Raw genomic sequence first — 19,828 nt, 5'->3', positions numbered from 1 at the left:
ACTTTTCACCTGTCTTTCCCTAACATAACATCTACTAAGAACAACTTCTGGTGGGCAGGTTCTGCTCCTCTGTTGAGGGTTCCTATATTTCACTGAAGAAAAAGCAACCTTTATCATTATTAGAAATTGAGAAATCTAGGTGAATTATTTCTAAACGTCTTCACTGAACAGTCAATATTGGGAATGAGGAATCAAAGGTAGCAAGAGTGGAGACGATGCATTTCATACATTTCTGGAAGTAAAGATACATGCAAAAAAAGCAACTCTTGGCAATTCAATTTTTGATACAAGCAGCACTTTTTTTTTTTTTTGAGATCTGGATATACACAGTATCTCAAATCACTCATCTCAGAACTACAGGTGTTTTTTGGGTTGGCAGAGACTGAAGTGCTACTAAGAAAGAACAACTGAAATAGAAAAGCATCAACACTGGAAAATTGTCTTATCTACAAAAGAAACAATGAATATTTTGTTTAAGTACTCAATAATTTTATTGCTTGTATTTGAGCTTACAAAAGGTTCAGATCACACATCGTTGTATGATGGACAAAGACATAACGAAAAAAAAAAAAAGCACAGAATTTACAAGTAAAAGCCAGGTTGAGATTCCTAACCCTGAATAAAAGTCCTTATAGTCCCATTATCCTCTTCTTCCCACCAAAAAAGATTTCAAATATATTATTCTTCACCAGATGAAAAGGGGAGGTGTTCAGCACATCATACGATAGAAGTATGAGTTTTGAAAGCTGACATTACATTTTTGGGCTCCTATGAGTGAGCAAGAGAATGAATTCCACTTCAAAAGCCTTCTATCAAGAATAAATTGATATATCAAATTAAAAAAAAAATCACCAAAATTAAACAGCTAATTTGTCATGATGGCAATACTTTCTGCATTTGCACACTCCAGAAGTGCAAAGGTGCACTGTCTGCCAGAACAAATGCAAATTAAGACTATGAGCATAATTCTACCTCTGCCACTGACTCACTGTAGCCTTGAGGAAGTCACTGTCCTTCTGCACGTAATAATGACATTGTATAGCTCATTTGGGTGTGAGCAGGTTCATTAGTTAATGCTTGATATTGCTGTAAAGTGCAAAATGTTATGTGAGTGTTTGGTATTGTTATTAAAAAAAGAAATAAACAGGAAACATTAGTCAGGTAATGTCATCACTGAGACATTAGATTCCTCAATGACACGGACAATAGAGGCAGTGGCTCAATTAACAGCATTCTTTGTGGACAGAAACATGAAAAACCTGGGATTTCCTACAGCTCTAACACACTGTGTGCATGACGTCAGCCACTGCATCCCCCAGTGCCTCATTGCTCCTGAAACACACAGAACATCTGCTCTCTAAAACACCAAGGTCAATGGTCAGAAAGCTCTACTTTCAGGATTTTTATACAATAATCAAACAGATCTCCAGTCTCTTGACTACTTTCCATCTGAGCAGAATGCTTTCTGGATATGGATTCTGGCTAAAAACCCTGGCTTATCCTCATGGAAACTTTTGATGTATGTTATGTCACAATCTCAACTATTTGCCCATCAGCATATCCCACAAATTCTGTAAAACAGAAAGGGGTGCTCAGCTCTGCTCCCAGGAGTCAAAATGCAGTTTCAGCAGAGCCCCTTGGGGGTCCTGCTGTGGATGTAACTAGGGCTGACTAGGATTCCCTGGGAAAACCCTGGGGTTGCCAGCACCCCTCGTCAGGGCACAGCCTCTCCCTGGGCGCCCCGCACCCCAGAGCCGCTCCCAGCCAAGCCACTCGTTCTTGTGCAAAAGACCAAAGGTCTTTCTTGCGCCGTGCTGGGGTTTTTGCCTATAAAGTGCTTATGTTGCCTACAGTATGAGGGGTGTGGTGGCAGCCCGAAGATGGGCTGAGGGCTGCACAAAGTCAGTCACAGCTACTGGTGGCCAGAAGCTGGTGAGGGCCTGGCAGTGAGAGATGTACCGAGATGCATTGGAGAAAGGATCCACTTGGTAGTGGATGAGGGGCACTTTGGCGTCCATCTCGCGACTGGGCTGCTCATGCTGCACGATGTGCAATTTCGCTTTGTTTTCACACACACAAAAAAGCCCGCACCCCCGTTATCACAACGCATCCTTAAGTCCCTCTCCACATTCCCACACCCAAAATGGCTCCTCAACGGCTTCACTCATACTCAGCGCCCACACCCAGCACGGCAGCCCGCTTCCACACCGCGTGCGACCCCCCGTGCCCTTTTCCAAAATGGCAGCCACTAACTTCAACCCGGCCTTGCCCGGTACGGGCTGAAAACCCTTCCCCCGCTCTTTCCCTTTAGCAAAATGGCGGCGAAGCGCGCTCACGCCCCGCCCTCCGCAGGTGATTGCCAGGTTGCGAGGTCACGTGGTGGGCAGTGTAGAGTCGCCGGGGGGCCGAGGCGGGGCGGAGCGGGGCAAACGGGGTGGGGCCGGCAGGGATGGGGCGAGACGGGCTGGGAACGGCCGGGCAGGGATCAAGCGGGATGGGGCCAGCCGGGCTTCCCCCGCGCTCCACGGCTATGCTCTGGGTTTGGCTCCTGCTCGGCTCCAGCTGGGGCCCGGGTCCCCCCGGGGTCGGTGCCGTTCCGCGTCCAACGGCCACCTACGTGCTGGACGACGGCGGCGGGCTGGGCAGGCAGTTCGACGGCATCGGCGCTGTCAGCGGCGGAGGGGTGAGTGCTGCCCTGGGACCTTGGCGAAGGGGGCTGCGGGGACGGCAGTGGGGGGTCTGAGGGGCCCCTCGAGCTCCCGGTGCCTTTGGTAGGGGGTGAGGCGAGGCTGGGGGCTCGGGGAGAGCAGGAGTGATGCTGCTGGGGAGCTGCGCTTTGCTTGCGGTAAGTCTGTGTCCCTGTTCTCCAAAATTTCTTCTTTGAAGTGTATCAGAGTACCAAGCACTTTAAGATCTGCAGAAATGTACCAGTGAAGGGTTAGAAAAACCTTGTTGTTTGTGCTTAGCAGAGCTCCTGGTGTTATGTTCACTTCTGTAGTTTTATTAACTACACGAAAGTGCCCAGGCTGAAAAATTGGGATATATTTATGTATTTGAAAGCTAAGGTGTGCATATTTTCACTTTCTTTCTGTTTTAGGCCACGTCTAGGCTCCTTGTGAACTACCAAGAACCTTATCGCTCGCAGATTTTAGATTATCTGTTCAAGGTAAAGTCTGCTTCGCTGCTATTCTGCATGAAATCAGGCGTTATTATTTCTTATTGTTGAATGTTGGGACTCATCTATAGAGTATTCAGTATTATTTAGGATTAGACAAACTTCATCTTATGAAGCATTTACTTCAAAGTTGGTTGTTTGACTTGACACCTCAGCATTGTAGAAAAATAGAAAAAGTAATAGGTTGTATTAGTAACTGCAGGTTGTAGATGGCTGTGTAGCTAAAAGAGTGGAATGGTCTAGCTCTGAGAGAGGTTAGATCTGTTAGTGCTAGGTTGTATGCTAATTCACAGTGTAGTGAAACACTCATTTAGCTTTCTTTTTTGAAAAGGTCACGTAACTGTTTGCAAGATTAGTAATCATGAATGCAAAGCTTACACATGTCAAATATTTTTTTCAGGCTTTATTTTTATTATGGTTTAACCTTGCGTGTATTCTTGTGGGATAAATATTTTATTTATTTTTATTCTTCTCTCATAAAGAATGAGCTTCTTAGCTCTTCACAAGAGTTTTGATTCTGTGATGAAGAGCTAGGAGGCTCGTTCTTCTGGGACAAGAATAGAACCAGCAAGAGTAGTTGGTAGTCTAGTGTGTGAATTCTGAAACCAAAGGAAGGAGTTGCCTTCCTTCAGAATATGACATCTGTCAACATTATATATCTGATAGGTGCTAACTGTAATAATGTTGTTTTTATCAGAATTTTAAATTTTATTTGTTGTCCTTGACAGTCAGCATGTTGTTCAGGAGCTTATTTCTTCAAATTATTAAAATTACTCTTTTTTTCCTGTTTTCAACATATTTTTATCGTTCATTGGGGGCAAATGAGGGCCAAATTGTTTTTGTGGCTAAAATGAATGGCGTAGCCGTTTGTTATGATTGTAGGAAGTGGGTCAGACGGTTTTGATTTGAGTACAGATAGATTCACAAAATGTGAAAACTTATGCAGGGACTGCATCATTTCAATAGACTGCCTGTTCCAAACTAGTGTACTTCCAGTACAAGTGCAACTACTGTAGAACGAGTACAAATATTACTGGTTTGTAAGCTGCTTTAGTTAGCAAGTGTAACCTGTGGAGTTACTCAACTTAATATATGGTAAGATTATTGCCCTTAACAGTAATAATTTGTTTTGCTTTTGGCACTGTAAATTACTCTGCTGAAAGAGGATGTCATGTCACTTTCAAGTAGTGTAATCCAGATGGCTGGAGGGGAATAGTTTACTGTGTAGTTTAAAATTGGTTACAAAGGTTAGAGTAAGGCATAATGTCTGACTGGAGTTTGAAGACCAAAATTGTGTGCTACAACACACATGTTATGAGTTTTCTGAAGGAATCAACAGGATTGTGATAAAAGAAAATCTAGCTGAGAGATTGTGGTTTTCAAATAATTTTTGCTATGTTCTTTCACCAAAACTTCTGAAAATGTCAAATAAGTGGGAAACAACTTTGCCTCATTCTACTTACCTTTTAATGCCTGATTTATATAGTAGAGATGAAAAAGGGTATGTATTAGAAGTTTAAAATAACATATGGAGGACTCATGGTAAACTGGGAAATATTTGCTTCTTATTTAAAAACCAAAACACCAAAAAACTGTATGCCAAGCAAACTATCGTCTGTGTAGCTTTTTTCTTTAATTGAAGTGCATTCTTACATCTTGAAACTTTTTTTTTAGATGCCAAAATTATACTTCGGTAATTCCATGGAGGAGGCCAGCTACATTAGTGCTTATTAATATAATGATTAGTTCTAAGTTCTGGCTTGAGCAACTCTTAAAACCACCAATGGCTGAATGAACATACTAGGAATAGGATGACTTACGTGCTTAAATTCTGTATTCTGTCTACTAGTCAGAGGCAAGGGAAACAGGATAGTGGACCAAGTGGCCATTTGTTTTCCAGTATGGCAACTTTCCTCTTCTCATGCTTTCCGTCTGTAGGTTATTTCTGACCCAAATGTATGCTCTTTCACATAAGAAGTGTAATCCTTTAAACCAATGAACAAGTTAATTACAAGGATAACAGCTCTGATTGTTTGATTTTTTTTTTAAAAGGAAATAATAAACTTGACTTATAATAACATTAAAAATACTGTTGTGTTCCTTATGTAGCTCATTCTGCCTTAAGAACTCTTCAATATTTTCTTTAACATAATCAATTTAAAATCTACAGACTGGGGGGAAGTGTCATTAACTGTGCAAGAGTCAGTGAAACTGGCTAAAGATAAATTTTTATTTATCTTTACCAGTTTCTTTTGGAAGCAGAATTTCTTGTAATCTCACATTGCACCTGATATGGGTGTTTAAAAATAACAATAAAGTATTGAATTTCCAGCATCCTCAAAACTGTGCACTTATTTGTTTCACAGTTCTTTTCAATAGTCTGACTTCTCTCTTTCTTTCTGTTTTTCCTAGCCAAATTTTGGTGCCTCTTTGCATATCCTCAAAGTAGAGATAGGAGGCGATGGCCAATCAACAGGTATGGATTTTGCAGGGTTTAACTTTTCATTGCAATGTGCTGTTAGAAACATGTCCTGCATGCTGCACTTCAGTTAAAAAATGCAGATATGTTATGTAGTTCTACTGAAGTTGCACAAAAATATCAGAAACAATGCTAACTTGTAGAAGAGAAATTTACACGAAATTCTCAATATAATGGTTAATAGGTTGCATTCTAGACCAAGTAAGTTCTTTTTCCTTCCAAGATTAGGGAAGCTTTCTGAATTGCAGAGCATTTCTCAAACACTGGTTTTGCAATACAAACGCTGTAAAACTTTTCTAGGGCTAGGTAATATATGTCTTAAAAACATGAAAATGCAAAGACAGCTGATCAGAAGCAGTTAGGTTTCTTTGGTTTCATGAGCTGCAACATTTCACTGGGGTGTCTTGTCTGAAGGATACTGCGCGCTTTGTTTTTGCCTGGCCACAATTGCAGGTGAAAAAGTCTTGGTGCAATTTGCCTAGTTTATTGTATTTACGTATAGGAGAAATGGAGTAATACATGTTTATTAACTGTTTGTTATTGAAAACTAAGAAAGAGTAACTAAATTACAGTTCATAATGTTTTTTCTTCTTTCCCTCTCCCTCCTATATGTCAGCATTTAGACATAACCTGCTGATTATACTTTCTACCATGTTCTTTCCTTCTAACCTGTAACATTTGCAGTAGTTAAGACCAAGATGATAATGCTAAATCTATATTTTGGATTATACCTGTGAATATAAAATGCTCAATAGTTAACCAGATTCTGATGCAAAAAAAAGAGGGTATAATCTTTTTTTTAAAAAAACACCAAACAAATGGAAATTTATGCTAAGTTAATATGCTAAGAATGAAGGGTAGCAAGTCTTGCATGTTCCCTTCCACTACTCATTTTGCTTTGAAGCAAAACAAAGAATGTGTGAACCGTATTAGAGTTATGTGCCTGCATACTGTGGCAGTGAGCAATACAGAGAACTTCATAATGTGTGACAGCTTATGACACAGAAGATAATTGTGAACTACCTGTCTCTTTCCTTCCTAGATGGTACTGAGCCCTCCCATATGCACTATGAAAATGATGAGAACTACTTCCGGGGCTACGAATGGTGGCTGATGAAAGAAGCTAAAAAGAGGAACCCCCAAATTAAACTGATTGGTAAATTGTTTCGTGCTTTAGGATTTATATGCTTTTTTATATGCTTTTTTTCTAACTAACATATCTGGTCCTTAATTAGCATAGTTTTTTTAAATGGACAGATGTTTTTGTTGCAGTAGACAAGGTAGAGAATCTCTAGTGTTTGGTAATCTTGCATTGATATTTCCCTTAAACATACTATTTTGCTTTGCTATAGTAGAATAACATTCTGAGCAGTGAATCTCTAATAATTTGCTTGCATGAAGTGACATTAATGCTTAGATGTTATCACAGTGATGAATATAAATGATTTATTCCGAGGGGTGAATTTTTGTATAATAAGTAGAGTAAAAAATTGGGAGGAATAAAGTAAACTTACAGAAAGTATGGATCTGTAAATCTTTCATGCACCAAGTTCAATTATATGTCCTTATTACAAACCTATCACCTTCCCTCCCTGTTACAGTGCTTTCTGTCTTGCTTTGTTTGATACATACAGAGTTGAGCTGTAAGAAGACTTGACTGTTGCTCTGTTTTGATCATCAGTTGTGTATGTGCTGTGACAGCAGGAATGTGTAACCCTAGATTTTACATGAAACACTTTTCAGAATGTATTTCACGTGAAAGGAGGGAAGAAGCTTTTTATTCTGCAAAAACAGTTTCAAAAATGAACCTTGATATAAATAATTTGATTTTGTAGTGAGGTGCCAGATGGCATGTGTGTACTTCCTGAAACTGGAAGTAATATTTCTTAGTAATCACGATAGATCTTGATTCTGAAACAGAAAAGTCAGCATGTATCTCTTGGTGCTGTTTTGAGCAAATATTTTTTTGTGAAATTGTTAGCACAGAACTAGTTATGTACTAAATGCTGGGCTCTTCCATGTGCGAAGGCCACCAGTATTCCCTGATAAATTCTAAAATTAGCTGATGGACCTGGCATTTTAAGATATTTGCATTTCTCTTAAATTTTTGAAATGGTGAAATTGACCTTGATATTGAATACAGGTGCCTTTTGCTATTAATAATGCATTCATGTAATATGTGATTGCTTCCATTTCGTATGTGGTTGCAGAACATATTGTTATAATTGGTACCTTTGTAAGAGCAAAACAGAAATCAGCAGTCTCTGCAGGGCAGAGAAACCTCATAATTCAAACAAAATACACTGCATCATTTGATTGTACACTTCTGTCTAAATCAGTCTATCTTCGTTTTAGTCTGAATAATTATTCATGTGCAGCATAGCAACCAGACAAGGAAATAAATGTGGCTTGTGACTTGTTTCTGTTTTTTCACGTAGTTTACTTGATTATGTGTTGTACTCTTATAACAAAGTGCCAATATGTATGATAATTTGCAAAGTCTTTTATGACTAAGTCATGCAAGAGACAAGTTCCCTCCAAAGTAAGTTATAACAAATGCGCACATCTGTAAGTAGTAAAAATATTTTAAAAGTAACCATTATAGTATTTCAGGAGCTTTATTTCCAGGAACTTGAAAGGTTGTCAGTGATGTTTGTGTTCTTTCCCTGTGATAATTCTGGTCATATAATTTATCAATATATGCTAACTTCCTGCTTTTAGAGTGTCTTCCTCTTTGTATCACCAGACAGACATCCTTTTTCTGTAGTCTGTGTTATTCCAGTTTCACCAACAGGATTATTTAATCATCTGATGCTTTTTTTTCTGATTTGATATTGCTTCAAATTTCAGTCAGCAAAATTTAAAAGGTCTTTTCAGATAAGAAAGTTGTACTTTCTCTTACAAAAGAAGCGGAACCAAAACATAAAAGTTACTTTAAGTACCTGCAAGCCTCCAAAAATATGACAGTTTTGCTGGCACCAGCTGTTGTATGCTACCAGCTTGTGTGTCTAATTACCTGTCATTCAGGCATCAAATTTTGCCTTATTCATCCCCAAGGCATGATTCACTACAGGATTTGCCAGTCAGGTTCTCTTAGACAAGCACTGTGATAAACAGTAAGGTTACCATCTATGACTGATTATTAATAACTTGCCTTTTCCCTCAAATCAAGTGCTCAGTAAAGGGAAGAGGATATGCCTTTGAATTTGCCTGTGATGTCTTATACAGAGTCAGCTGAAAATGTAGGAGGATCTGCTGAGGTTAATTTGTTATTCTTACTTTCCACAAGATCTAGAAAGCTGCTGACACTTGGAAATGCTTTTTCATGATCCTATTCTTTTTTCTTCTGTTATGATCAGATCATCACTTGTTCTGGAATTCATACTCAGGAGCTTAACAATTTTTGGTGTTTAGTATTGATCCTTGTCTATAATTTCGTGAACTGGTAACCCAAAGTCTTTGGAATGTTAAACCTGTTAGAACTAATGCTACACAGAGCGTATACACATATACAGAAATATTGCATGTAGTCAATTGCTCTCTAGTAATAGAATAGTTTGGGTTGGAAGGGACCTTAAATGTCATCAAATTACAACACCCCTGCTGTGGGCAGGGGCACCTTCCACTAGATCAGGTTCCCTAAGGCTCCATCCAATCTGTCCTTGGACGCTTCAAGGGATGGAGCATCCACAGCTTCTCTGGGCAACCTGTCCCAGTGCCTCACCACCCTGTGAGTAAAGAATTTCTTCCTTATATCTAATCTAAATCTCCCCTCTTTTAGTTTAAAGCCATTCCCCCTTGTTCCATCATTGCATTCCTTGATAAAGAGTCATTCTTGATCTTTCCTGTAGCGTTCCTTATGGTACTGGAAGGGATGGGTTCATAGCTTTAAAAAAAATAATATATATATATACACACATACATACACATATATATATATAAATTATGATCAAAACCAATAATAATGCAGCATATCCTGTTGTAAGAGGAGTAATGTTTTATTGTCTTCATTGAAACTATGCAAATCTGAAGGGCATATCTGCTTCTTTGATTTAGGTAGAACAAATTACAGCTTGCTCTCGAATCTTACTTAAGTGGGTGGTCTATGTTACTCAGTATCTCATTAATTTGTTTTTATTCTCTCTTCAGGATTACCCTGGACGTTTCCAGCATGGATAGGGAAAGGTGAAAACTGGCCCTATGACTATCCACATGTCACTGCTTACTATATTATTTCTTGGATATTAGGAGCTAAACAGTATCATGATCTGGACATTGACTATATTGGGGTCAGTAAAGCACAATTTCCAGTATATTTTATCTGTCTTCATTCGTAAGGTTTTTGCTCTTGTCTCTTTGTTGATTACTGGGTGAAAGAGGGATGAGAAATTGTAGTTGCAGTTCTGGCTTTTTCTGTTGCAGTGAGAAAGGCAGAAGTTATGCTAGTTTACAGTCTTTCTGCAATACTGGCCAATAATGCTGACACAGTATAAAATGGCTAGATTCCTGCCTTCCCAATTCTAGAATGAAATTACCAGAGAATTTGAGGATTTTGAAACCTGTTTGAAACTTGGTCTTGTAATTTCCTGCCTTGTTTGCTCTGCCTGGGTTTCAGAGGTAACCGGCTAACAAAAAACATTAAGTTAAGACTTGGAGATTGTGAGTCAGCTAACACGGCTTCTTGGCATACAATATGGTTACTATTTTGCTGAAGGGCAACCATCTACAACTTTTTCCATTTTTGCTTCCATTATTTAGAGTAGGTTAAGGTGCACATGTTACAGTATACTGCTCAATTTTGTTACAGAGCAATAAATGGAAGTGGTGAGTGAATGTCTGAGAAAAATGTAATTTGGAGATGAGAGGGAAAAGCCCACAGTCTGGAAAAACATTTCAAATTCATTATTTGACAGAGATTCAACACTTTCTTTTTTTCTTCTGCCTAAGAAAATGTCTGGATAGGATTCCTTTAAAAGCACTACACTTATTGAAGCACTTATTCTGGGCTTCTAAGTGTTTTGATATGAGAGTTGTTTAACTGCAGAAAAGCTGAAAATCACTTCAGCAGTCCGGAGTGAAACTCTTAAAGTTATGGTTCCCATCCCTCTAGAAAAGCCTGACCTTTCTACTGTAGTGTGGGAAGGTATGTATGATGTATCTCTCTTCTGGAATGTGTCCATTTTGATGTTGCTGGCTGATTTCATCTGTGTCAGTCTTGCACTTTGGGTAGCACAGTGATGCTTCAGAAATTGAATTTTGGGGGGTGGGGTGGGACATACCTTCTACTCTAAAAGCACAGCAAGGTGAAAATTTAAAACCAGGTAAGTTCTGCATATTAGGTATTTGAATAATGTCTGGCTGCTGTACTGTTACTTGACATTGCAACTGGCCTTCTGGGTTCTATACCTCTAAGGAAGAGGAAGTTCTGCTTCAATGAGCATTGTGCTGGCAGTTGATATTGTCTACTCTCTTTGTGGGAATTATGTGAAATACAGGAAAGGAGTGAGGTCTGTGAAGGCTCAGAAACTGTAAGTAATTTTCTTGTAACTTCAGAAATCAGCTGATCATATTAGCACTTGTGGAAGGATCTAGAAATATCCTTCTGGTGGTTTTTGTCCTATAAAGAAACAAGCCTGCAAGTCTTCCTGAATCTTCTCGTCTATACGGAGTTTTCAGTAGGCAGAAGATGCGCATTGTGAGGAATTGCCTAGAACCAGCCAACAAGAAACACCGAGCTCTTGGCACATTTTAGTGGCAGGCTACTCACTACGCTCAAAATCACACAGACATCTTCCAGTTGGATGAAACTGCCCGTTTGTAAATAACTGGGTGACCTTCACCTACAGGGGCACACTTACGACCTTTACTGGTGAATGTGGGTCATAGTGCTCATGTTGCAGGTCAGGAAAAGTAAGAAAGTTTTTGACTTGACGTTTTGTCCCTGATACTTGGTAGAAAGGAACGCCTCCATTCCTTCTCTTGAATTTTGGGCTGTGTTTAGCTTAAACACCCTTTCCATAAAATATGGCAACCCAGAGCAATCTAAATCATATTGTTTTATGTGTCTTTACTTAAACTATACTGTGTTTCTCTTGTATTCAACTATGGATGTAGTCCTGTGTAAATTATAAAGAATTCAAAGTGTCACGGAATAATGTCCTGAAATTGTAGGCAATCATTCAATGCAGCAGTCATTTTCTCTCTCCATATTAGCGTATGGCAACAAGGGCCTGTTCTGTATGACCATGCCTTGAAGCCACAATGTTTTTTTCTAGAGGAGTTCTAACAAACTGTAGGCCCATAATGTTCATAATGTGTAACATGGCAAACCGTTGTAGAGCTCCCACAGCATTAGAACAAGAATGCAGGCAGTAGGTCCAAGAGTTAGATAAAACAAGCAGCTGTTTGGAACTTTCATATCAGGCCTCCAGGGGAGAATTCTATAACAAAACCAATCAGAACACTTTCTTCTAGGAAACTAAAACTGTGGAGTTCATTAATGATTGTGTAATCTCATATATACATAAATAAAATCTTTAGTTATCTGTCCAGACTTCTCTAAATGGCTTTTTGCTTTTTGCTTTATAGATATGGAATGAAAGGGCATTTAATAGCAAATATATCAAGGTATGTATGTTTTTTCCCTTCTCTAAAGTGAAATGTGCTTCCGAAGTTTGTCTTTATCATATGTAAATGATTAGCTTTGCTGACTTTGCCTAGAAAAGGGACCGTAATCCTGCAACTGCTTCACTTACTAAACCCTTTCATGTAGTAGTAGCAGACATAGAATGCTAATGGAATCAGTTCTTTAGATTTTTTTTTTCTTCTGAAACTCTTATTTTGAACTTTGTGTGTCAGTGTATGGTAAATATGTGGAACATTTTAACGGAAGCTCCAGTTGAATCATACAAATTTGTTTTTTTACTGTCTTAAACATAGCTATGAAATAAGTCACAGATTACAATTACTTAAAAATTCTCTAGTGAAGTTCAAGTGGATATCATATTCTTAGATTATTATTATAAAACTGCAAGTTCTTATATTTTCTGCTCTACTTTTTTCATAATGTAAAGTCTCTGTATTGTAACTGCAAAAGTCAATGCCTTGTGTTTGAAATGAATTGGAGAGAGACGGTATTTCACATAACTGACACTGAGGTATCACTACGCTATCACTGCTCCCCTCCCCACACACCCTTCTCTGGAAGCTTGCTTCTATTTGAGTTATGTTGAAGTAGAAACTTAAGTATAAGCTTCTGCTATATTCACTTCCTTTTTTTCTGCTTCAAAGCTAAGAAGCAATTGCATTACCACTTTTTAAAAGCAAATGAGTTGAACTTAGTGTGTAGAAAATTGCCAATTTTTCTTGCAGAACACAGCAGAGATTGGATCCCATCTGCTTAATTATTCTGTTAGTGGCTATTAGAAAAGTTACAGTTCTTACAGTTTGTGTGCACTGGATAAGGTTAGTCATGTCATTTGACCTTGACAATTTCTGTCATTATTTCATTCACTGATTAGTTTTAGTAGAATAGTACAAGAAATGGTGTATAACAGTCAAACATAACATGCGTTAAGATGGGGGGGGGGGGGGGAAAGCACACCCTTTAATAAGGCTGGCATATAAAATTCTGCCTATTCCTAAAAACTGGGTATTCTACTTTAAAACCTTTTTTCCTTTCTATTGTATAAGTAGATGGGCAGCATTAGATCTATTTCCTATGATTTGTAAGCTGCTTTGAGTGAGGGAGGTCAGGAAGCACTGGCAGAAAACTCTACTGGCATTATACCTGGTACAGACAAAGAGAAACACCTTATCCATTTTTATAGGCTTCTTGTTAACAGATATGTTAATAAACTGTGTATCGTAAACTGATTTACCTGTTTCACTGCCAGCACAGCAACTTAGTTTCCAAGACTCATCACAACTTAGACCAACTTCTGCTAGTTATGCTTCATTTTACAACTAATTGTATTAAAGTGATTTTGTAGCAGCCTGTGAAAGTTAGTCTAGACCATTAGTTCCTTTTGGACACAGAGGTTTGGCACTAGTTTTATTGACATGCAAAATCCATGCCAGAGAAAATGCAAAAGCACAGAAGTGTGACATAGAACATCTTGGTATCTGTGCCAAGTTGTCTTGTTTCTTCATGCATGTCTAGTAGCAAAACTCTTGTGGATTTTGTTAGTGAAACTGCTTAAATCCCTGTCCAAACTTGTTCAGTGGGTATGTTTAGAATCCTTTTAAAATATGTAATCTTGATGTGTGTTTAGTACAAGCCATAGGCTTTTTTAATGTAGGAAAAGTGTTTGTAGGGCTGTCTCTATAACGAAACAAACAAACCAAAACAGCAACAGAATGCAGAAACTAGAAGTTCTCTGCCTTATTTAGTGTCAAGAAATTTGGGTGCTGGGATTTTCTTTTTTTGAAAGAGAAGTTCTTCACTGATCAGGTATAGCCTAAAGGAAAATCTAAGGATACTAGTAGTCTCCTAAAGGATAATTACAATTGTAGGTAATTTTCGCAGGTAGGAAGCAGGGGGAGATGCGTGTGCCTGGGCTGTTTAAGTAGAAATCCGACTTTGGTCAGTACCTATATTATAAAAGCAAAACCACACAGAACTGGAAACACTTGCTTACAGTCTGGTATAAGGCAATGCAAATAGGATAGAAGATAGAGTAATGTGCTTTTTGAGCTGCAAGTTTTATTTGTTCACTACCTAGGTGAAATGTTGCTAGGAAAGTTGATGAAACAAGCTTTTGTAAAAACAATCACTGGAGGGAAGGCAGATCTTATTATAAATACTCATTTTATTTCACCATATCACTGATTGAAACAGAAAGGTTCTTTTTTGCTCAGTCCTCTGCAGCGTCACCTGGATGCTTTCTAATCTGTTTGCTTTGGCTTCCAGATGTGAGAAGAATATGGAGTACAAACTCTAGAGCAGAGGCATTCTACATGTTAGCTTTTTAATACTATTGGGACAACTTTTGGCTTCTAGAACTATATTTCTAAAATTTGATCCTAAGATCACCAAAACATTCATTGAAAACTATCAGTGTTCACCCCATTAATTGATATAATGCTTTATGTAACACCTGTCTTATCATTCGTTCTCTTACTCTGTGCTGCCATGTGGCATCTATTCTATAATCAATGATTCTGTTTGCAGTCAGCCATTTCAAAATACTTACTAAAATGTGCAGCAAACATATTCTATAATGACAAATACATGACATAGATCAACTTAAATTCTTGGTTATTTTCATAAATTTTACCTTTATGAAATTATTTTAGTTGCTTCATCCACTAAGGCTCCAGTTGTTTCTTACGATGTAGAAGAAACAACAGAGAGAGAAGCAATGATTCTGTGGCTTGTCAATTCTTCCAAATTCTTCCAATTGTATTTTTAAATACTGTCATCTTAAATTGACCCTAAAATTTAATAAGTATCTTTATACAAATGTCTGTACTGGGATTTGGGGTGGCTGGAATGACACCATTCTGCATATGTTATTGTGGAGTACATCGTGTGTCTACAGTTCTGTGTCCTTGGTACTTATTTTTTCACATGGACATTCTGCAACATTTCGAGTCGTTTTGTTCTGCTGAACTATCTTTATGATTAGGCAGTTTTTCTGAATGTCTAACCTACTAAATCTTGCTGTATGTCCATCGGGTGTTACCTTTTGTCTTAATTCCATCTGCTCCAGAGGGCTGCTAATGTCCTTCCTATTTCAGAGACCACTTAGGTCTTTGAATATTGTCATGTCTTCCCTCAGTCTGTTTTCTAGGTTAAACAGCACTAGTCATGACAATCTTCTTTGTAAGTCATATTTTAAGTCTTATGTCATCTCTGCTGTGGAATAGGTGGAAAGAATCCAAATCTAGAAAGGCACAGTTCAGAAACAAGTACAACTTTCCTTTTTCCCTTGCAGTACACTGGCACTGTTTCTCCTTTGGTAAACCACCATCATCCTCAGAACCATTTCACCAGACTCTGTTTACTTTGTGGTATACAGCAGTTATTGGTGCAGCTTGTTGTACTAAATCAAAGTCATTTATGAGTGAGTAATTTTTGGACTATTCTAATTTGTCAAATTCCTCCTTGCTTTGGATCCTGCGCAAATTTAAGGGATGTACTTTGTCCATGAAGTATTTAATAAAAATAATTATATCTATGGAAGTTCTTTCTGAATCCCAATTCAGAAATCTTTGCAGTCACATCTTGTTCTGTTCCTTACTGCAAGTGGATAGATCGCTGTTACTTTTATTTTCTAATAGTTTTCATACTTGTAGTACGTTGTTTTAATTCTAGACATCAGTTAGGAAAGTATTGTGGGAAACATCTTGAAATGCCTCAGTTCCTTAAGATTTTTTGTTAGTTAACCAATCTCTAAAAATGTTTTCTTTTCAGAAGTGTCATTTTTGGCTACCTGTGCATCTTCTCCAATCTCTTTACCCCAATTGAGTCAAACATGTATATAGATTTTGAAAGTGCTGTTATCATTGAACTGGCAATATGTTCTCTTCTAGTCAGGTGCTTAGTATTGTACAATACTTGGGGCTAGAAATGGAAAATCTGCAGTCACATGTAGAAGAAGGTATCTGACAAATATTGGGGAGTAGACCTTGAGATCTAACGTTTTGCAGTGTTTTAGGTTGGCAAAATGACCTAGGCTTGTCTTCAGTTTTCTGAAATGTTTAGTATGTTTTCCTCTGATCTCTACTGGTTACTGAAGAATTCTGAAAACCGTCACACTGATGGCTATCAGGAACAAAATCTAAATAGGTAAAACTTCTCTAATGTGTTCACTCTTTAATCTGTGCCAAGTTTGTAAGAGGAAGACTGGGTGCAGCCTGATGATTAAGTTGGTACAATGTTGTAGCATCCATCTAACCTCGTTGTGGCTTTTGCTGTTATGAAAAAACATGTACCAAACTAATGCTTATTAAAAACAAGACAAAATCAGTTGTAGAATCATATTGTTTAAATAATGGAAAAATTTTTTTTTTTGCGAACGGCTTCTGACAGCATCTGATCTTAAAATTGTCAGGGATACTCAATAAAACATTTCATGCTAAAAGTTTCAAATTACAGTGACTTTATTGTAAATATTTCTACTATTATGAAATTTTAGTAAGTTTTATGCTTTGAAGGCTTCAAGAACAGAACTTCATTGCTCGTCTTCTTGCTGGAAGGTTATTAACAAGTTTAGTATCCTTTAGATCTAGGCTTGCTTGTCACCATCACTTGAACTTTGCTTTGGGTCCTTGTCTTGACTGCAAGTCAAGACAGAAATGCTCTCTGTTTGCCTTCATGTTGGTGGAGGTCTATTATAAGAAATTATAGAATCTAAGGATTCATGCCTACTGATCTTCGAATGATTTTGAAAAATCTTCCTTATGTATGCATACATACAGCACGTATTACATAATCCCTGTGTATCTAAGATTGAAGAAAGTATTTTAGGCTGTGGACTGATGTCTGTTCCCAGATGTAGTTGCAGGTGGAAGGCACTGGAAAAAAATAAATGTTTTTAAGTTGAGCATTGAGTTTAAAAACTTGTTTATAATACCAGCCTATTTTTTTGTGTGGCTATCTGACTGTCAGAGATAATTCTTCAGTGTTAAATACTTATCATAACTTTATTGTGGTTGTAATTGTGGCTCCCTTATGAGAAGTGAAAACTTGTCTTCAGAGCAAGATCGATAACAGATGCTTCCACTGACTGCTCCTTTAGTTTTACATTGTATACAGTCTTAAACAGTCTTAAATTTTCGTGTTGCATGTGTGATGAAAGGCAGCACTTTAAGTGGTGTTATCTGTTACTAAGGTACTTCGACAGTCTTTGGACAGACTGGGTCTAAGGAACATTGGCATCATCGCTGCGGATGGAGATTGGAACATTTCAAAGGAGATGGTAGTTGATCCCTATCTTAATGATGCTGTTCAGGTAGTCGGGTAAGTGTGGGAGAAGGGAGGAATGTTACACATTACTTATCACTTAATTTCTTTAAAATCTTCACCTCCATTTTGAGAAGTCATGTAGTCATATTTCATACTTCCTAGTCATTCCCAGTTTTGAAATCATCATGTACAGTGGTGACTGACTACTCTTTCCTGTTTCTCTCCCAGCTTTCAATTTAGTGCATGTCTAAGTTGATCATGTAATTCTTCCATCATTTGTTTCAAATATTGAGTTAGGAGCTAGATCTTAGGCTTCTTACCTTGTCACTAGCAAATGACAGGAGACTGCTAGCTAATCTCCAAGTGCATCTTCAAAGTCAGAAAAAAACTTTAGGATGGAATTCTTGGTCTGGAATCTGTTTTAATTTCAGATGAGCTTGAACTTTCACCATTTACTTACTTACTTACCATTGCAGCATTCCCTGTTATAGACCCTTTGCTTATGATTTTTCTGATCATGTTGAAAGGGTAGAAGACTACTTATTGCTTTCATCTGGTAGCATCTGAAGTTTATTTTTATATCTATACAACCTATCTAAATTTCAGCAGGTAGTAGTGCCCACTGTTGCAGTTCTGACAAATAGCAACTTGATTATTTGTCTGTACAATTGCTCCCTAATACACTTTTTCTACCTTGCTTTTTATCAACTGGCTTGATACTCGTTTTGCTGCTCTTGCTTTCTTGCTTGCTTTGATTTCTCAAAACTATTAGATTTTTCAAAGCTATAGCATGTTTACAGTGGTAATCAACTCTACAAGTATAAATTGTTCACTTGTGTTGCATTAATCTTGTTTACCTCTGTTATTAGCCTTACTGTGATAAGAACGTACTTGTGGTCTGTAACATACTGTTTGTGCTCATTTATATGTAAGGATCTGTGATATAATTGTTTAAACTGATGTATGGTGCAAAGGTTACAGCAAGACAGTTAAGCAGGGATTTTGTAAAGAAGCAGCTTTTGTGTGTGCTGAGCTTGTAAACGCTGATCACCTGGAAGTAGCTTCCAGAGAAGTAGCAATTATAATGCTGGTGTTGTATAACTAACTTGGTTCCAAAAAGAAAATAAAAGCTGTATGTGTTTATGTCTGGCTTGTCTAGAATAACCAAGACTTGAACCTCAGCAAGTTCATATTGCATTAGGATATATTCTAGTTATGATTCCCATGCTAATGAAATGCTCTTTAAGATGCACGCTCTTATTTGTGCATGTTTTTCTTGAACATGATACATGTTTTTCCCCAACTCCCCCACCCCACTGACCAGAACGAAGAGTTAGAGGAATATTTTCAGTAGTGCTATCTATTAAGAAATTCAGCTATATACACAGGCAACAAAACAAGAACACCATGTTTTTCAGCCAGTACTGACTTTAAGGCACCAACTACCAAGCAGTTCTTGCTGACCTAGAAAAAGATAATAGTAGTTACACATCTGTCCTTCAAGTTCATAAACTTGGTAAAAGTACACTGTATCTGTATGTCTCGTAGATATCTCTGTCTAGTTGATTGCAAAATCTGCTATTCAATCTGTTTTCCTGAGTAGTATTAGATTCTTTTCTGTGAAGTCCTTTCCTGTACGTTCTGCAATCTCTTTGCAAGCTTAACCCTCTCAGTGACTTTGTTTTACATTTCTTCTATTTTGAAATGGAAATTTGGAATTAAAGTTATATTGTTTGTTTAGAAATTATTGGAATGATTGCTTTGGCATCCATCCACAAAAAGTATTTGATATTTACCCTTCTTTGTTTTTCCTTTTGTGTTCTTTTTTTCCTTTCCTTTTTTTTGCACCAGGTAATTTTTTAATCTGATTGAACAGTTCCCTGCTTAAAATACCATTTGTAAACTAAGGTATATTGACGGTAGGGTTTTGCTTTTTGTTCCCCCTTCATATTTGTGTCAGTGTGTTTCAATTTCATTGGTGGAAGGAGTGGTCTTAGTGAACGTACTGCTTGCCATTATTTCATACAAATGAAGTGCAGCAGTTGCCATTGAAAAACAGGTGTTACTTTAGAAGAAGGAAAAAAGCTTTTATTTGTTCCTAAATCAAATAACTTACTTGGTACTTGTAAAGTGCTTGGAAGTAGAAGAAAATTGTAATTTAGCTAGCTCGAGTCTTAAACTGTGTTATGCTTCCTTATTTTGTTTGCAATACCGCCTTCGCTACTGTCTTCCTACGTTATTTTGATCAGTGCTTTTTCTGTGT

At 37.8% G+C, this 19,828-nt stretch overlaps 1 protein-coding gene across 3 annotated transcripts in view; it reads left to right on the top strand.

Moving 5' to 3' along the window:
* Nucleotides 1-2,404: 2,404 nt before the first annotated feature.
* Nucleotides 2,405-19,828, top strand: part of GALC (galactosylceramidase) — a 38,613-nt gene continuing 21,189 nt past the window's right edge. The window contains exons 1-7 of one of the 3 annotated variants that reach the window (XM_083839817.1): nt 2,415-2,683; nt 3,098-3,166; nt 5,588-5,651; nt 6,697-6,810; nt 9,804-9,943; nt 12,243-12,281; nt 17,492-17,619. In XM_083839817.1, the coding sequence (XP_083695943.1) occupies nt 2,450-2,683; nt 3,098-3,166; nt 5,588-5,651; nt 6,697-6,810; nt 9,804-9,943; nt 12,243-12,281; nt 17,492-17,619 (788 nt within the window). In that variant the 5' untranslated portion in view covers nt 2,415-2,449. Of the gene's footprint in view, nt 2,684-3,097; nt 3,167-5,587; nt 5,652-6,696; nt 6,811-9,803; nt 9,944-12,242; nt 12,282-17,491; nt 17,620-19,828 lie in introns of all 3 variants that reach the window. The other 2 variants (XM_083839816.1, XM_083839818.1) reach the window with 2 other exon arrangements.

Source organism: Anser anser (assembly GCF_964211835.1).
Source record: "Anser anser genome assembly, chromosome: 5".
Taxonomy (NCBI): domain Eukaryota; kingdom Metazoa; phylum Chordata; class Aves; order Anseriformes; family Anatidae; genus Anser; species Anser anser.
Note: the sequence above shows the minus strand (reverse complement) of the source record. Positions and strands in the feature narration are given on the sequence as shown.